Consider the following 2559-nt stretch of genomic DNA (forward strand, 5'->3'; position numbering starts at 1 on the left):
CTGGTGGTGGTCAGAGGGCCCGGTGGCGCCTGTGTCCGGCAGCCTCGCCTAGCTTGCCATCGCCAGTGTGTGAATGGGTGAATGACTGAATGTAGTGTAAAGCGCTTTGGGGTCCTATGGACTAGAAAAGCGCTATACAAATGCAGGCCATTTACCATTTACCATAGTGGTAAAGTGGTAAGGGGTATACACCAGGCTATTGTAGACTCAGGGTGCACACAGACCTTGGTCCACCAAACTCTGGTTTGGCCCGGGGCATTGCTGAAGGTAGAGTGGGTGGAGGTTAAGTACATGCATGGGGACATACACAAATATCCTACTGTGCTGCCAGAAATTAAGTACAAGGACAAAAAGCGTAGTGGGAAGGCTGTGGTTAGGTCATGCCTGACACATCCTTTAATTCTGGGGACGGTTTGGCCATGATTTAAAAACCTGTTGGGGCAGTGTGTGGGGATGCATTCATGACCTGTAGCAGCATGTAGTGTATATGCTGTGTACAGCGGTGATCCGAGGCCATCCATCGCTGACTCTGGGGAGGAGACGGCACTGATTCACTCCATGGAAGATTTCCCACTACAGCAGTCTCATGACAAAACTCTATACTCAGCCTTTGACCAAGTGATAAAAATTACTGGTCACATGGTGTGCCCCGACACAGCACTGGCCTACCTGAATTTTGTATTAATCAGACATAGACTGTATTGGGTGAGTTGTAACAGTCGCACAGAAGAGGAACACACCCAGTTGTTGGTGCTTTAAAGCTTTTGGGAAATTCTCTGGTTAGCCTGGCGAAGGAGAGAGATGATAGTGCCAAATTCCACTATTCCCAACTCCCCCCATTGTAATGACCATCTCACACAAGCCCAGAGAATGGGTGTTGCTGCATTGCAACAGTGTTTTGCAGATGTGTTCTCCCCCCTGCCTGGCCACACTCAGAGCACAATTTTGAAATGTGTCCTGGTGAGATGGTGCATTCACAGCCCTACAGGTTACCTCAACATAAAGAAAAAATGTTCAGAAAGAAGTGCTTGGTTTAGCCCCATAGTTCTTATCTATACGGTTCTGTGGCGACTACCACAAGGTGAATTGTTACAGTTTGATGCATATGTCATGTCCCGGGTCAACAAGCTCCTGGATCAGATAGGCATTGCACCTTTTTCATGACACTGGAGTTAACCAGTGGCTACTGGCACATCCCCTTATCTCCAGAGTCTAAAGAAAGTCATTCTTCTCCACTCTGTACGATTTGTACCAATTTGTCACACTTTCGTTCAGCTTGTTCAGCAACTTTCCAGTGTCTCATGAACCTGGTGTATGACATCATCATCCATAGTGACACCTGTGCAGAGCATGTGCAGCAGGTGGCCATAGTCCTAGAGTCTCTGAGGCAGATGGGGCTCACAGCCAACCTGAAGAAGTGTGTGAGCAGACAAAGGGAAGGTACAGTATCTGGGGAGGTGAGCAAGTGGGCCTGCAGGAGGTGAAAACAACACCCATCGTATACTGCCCATGTCCCAAGACTAAAAAAAGAGGTGAGGCAGTTCTTGTGGCTGGCTGGTTATTGCCACCGGTTCATGCCAAACTTCGCAGAGCTGGCCAGCCTCTTGACTGCTCTAACCCAAAAGGGTGACCCAGATCTGATCCAGTGGACAGAGCAGTGCCAGACAGCGTTCATACAGGTGAAGAAGGCCCTCTGTGGGAAGCCTTGTTCCACATGAAAATCTCCACTGAGTGATCTTGGAAAAAAGCTGCAAATAAAACATAACTAGTACTCCAATAGTGTGTATGTATGGGTCCTTTGTGTCACACAGCCTTTAATGTGCATCATCTGTTATTGGGAGCTGTGTTGACACATCAACACATCAAAATACAGGTGTGTGTCTTTGATTTCTTTTATTGTTTTCCTTTTTCATTGTCCATTATTCTTAATCGTACTAAGGTGAAAAGCAAATACTAGCGTACTAGTAGCACTAATCCGCCCAGATGTATTTAATAAGTGACATGCATTAGTGTCACAGCCAAAAAGGCAAGCTGAGTGTTAAAAGGCACTTGATTTTTGCTTACCTTGATAATGTCTTCAGCTGTTCTCTCCACCTCTTTTAGCCGCTTCACCACAATTTCTTCATTGGCAGAGATATTGAGTTCTTGTGTTTCCAAGGCCTCAATCTCCTTCTCCATTCTGTACAGTTGAATATAATGAACAGTGTTAGCAAATACAAAAGGAAATCACTTGTGCATCCAAAACACTTGGATGTTAGGGTGTCTCTGAATAGCTTCAACAAGGTAAGTACAAGACTTTTAATATATGGCATTATGGGTTGTACTGGGTAGCTGTGTATTTTGCATTTTCAAAAGATTTTCAGTAAAATCATAATTCACATTGGCAGTAATGACACTCGGTTACGCCAATCGGAGGTCACTAAAATCAATATTGAATCGGTGTGCAACTTTGCCAAAACAATGTCGGACTCTGTAGTTTTCTCTGGTCCCCTCCCCAATCAGACCAGGAGTGACATGTTTAGCCGCATGTTCTCCTTAAATTGCTGGCTGTCTGAGTGG

General features: G+C 45.6%; 1 protein-coding gene across 1 annotated transcript in view; it reads right to left on the reverse strand.

The window, feature by feature from the left end:
* Positions 1-2178, reverse strand: part of LOC102212611 (palmdelphin-like) — a 13441-nt gene extending 11263 nt beyond the window's left edge. Inside the window, exon 1 of the mRNA XM_005753286.1 lies at positions 2065-2178. Coding sequence (XP_005753343.1) covers positions 2065-2178 — 114 coding nt within the window. The remainder of the gene's footprint in view (positions 1-2064) is intronic.
* Positions 2179-2559: the final 381 nt, after the last annotated feature.

This window comes from Pundamilia nyererei, unplaced genomic scaffold (assembly GCF_000239375.1).
Source record: "Pundamilia nyererei isolate P.nyererei 1_Seehausen unplaced genomic scaffold, PunNye1.0 scaffold00418, whole genome shotgun sequence".
Lineage (NCBI taxonomy): Eukaryota > Metazoa > Chordata > Actinopteri > Cichliformes > Cichlidae > Pundamilia > Pundamilia nyererei.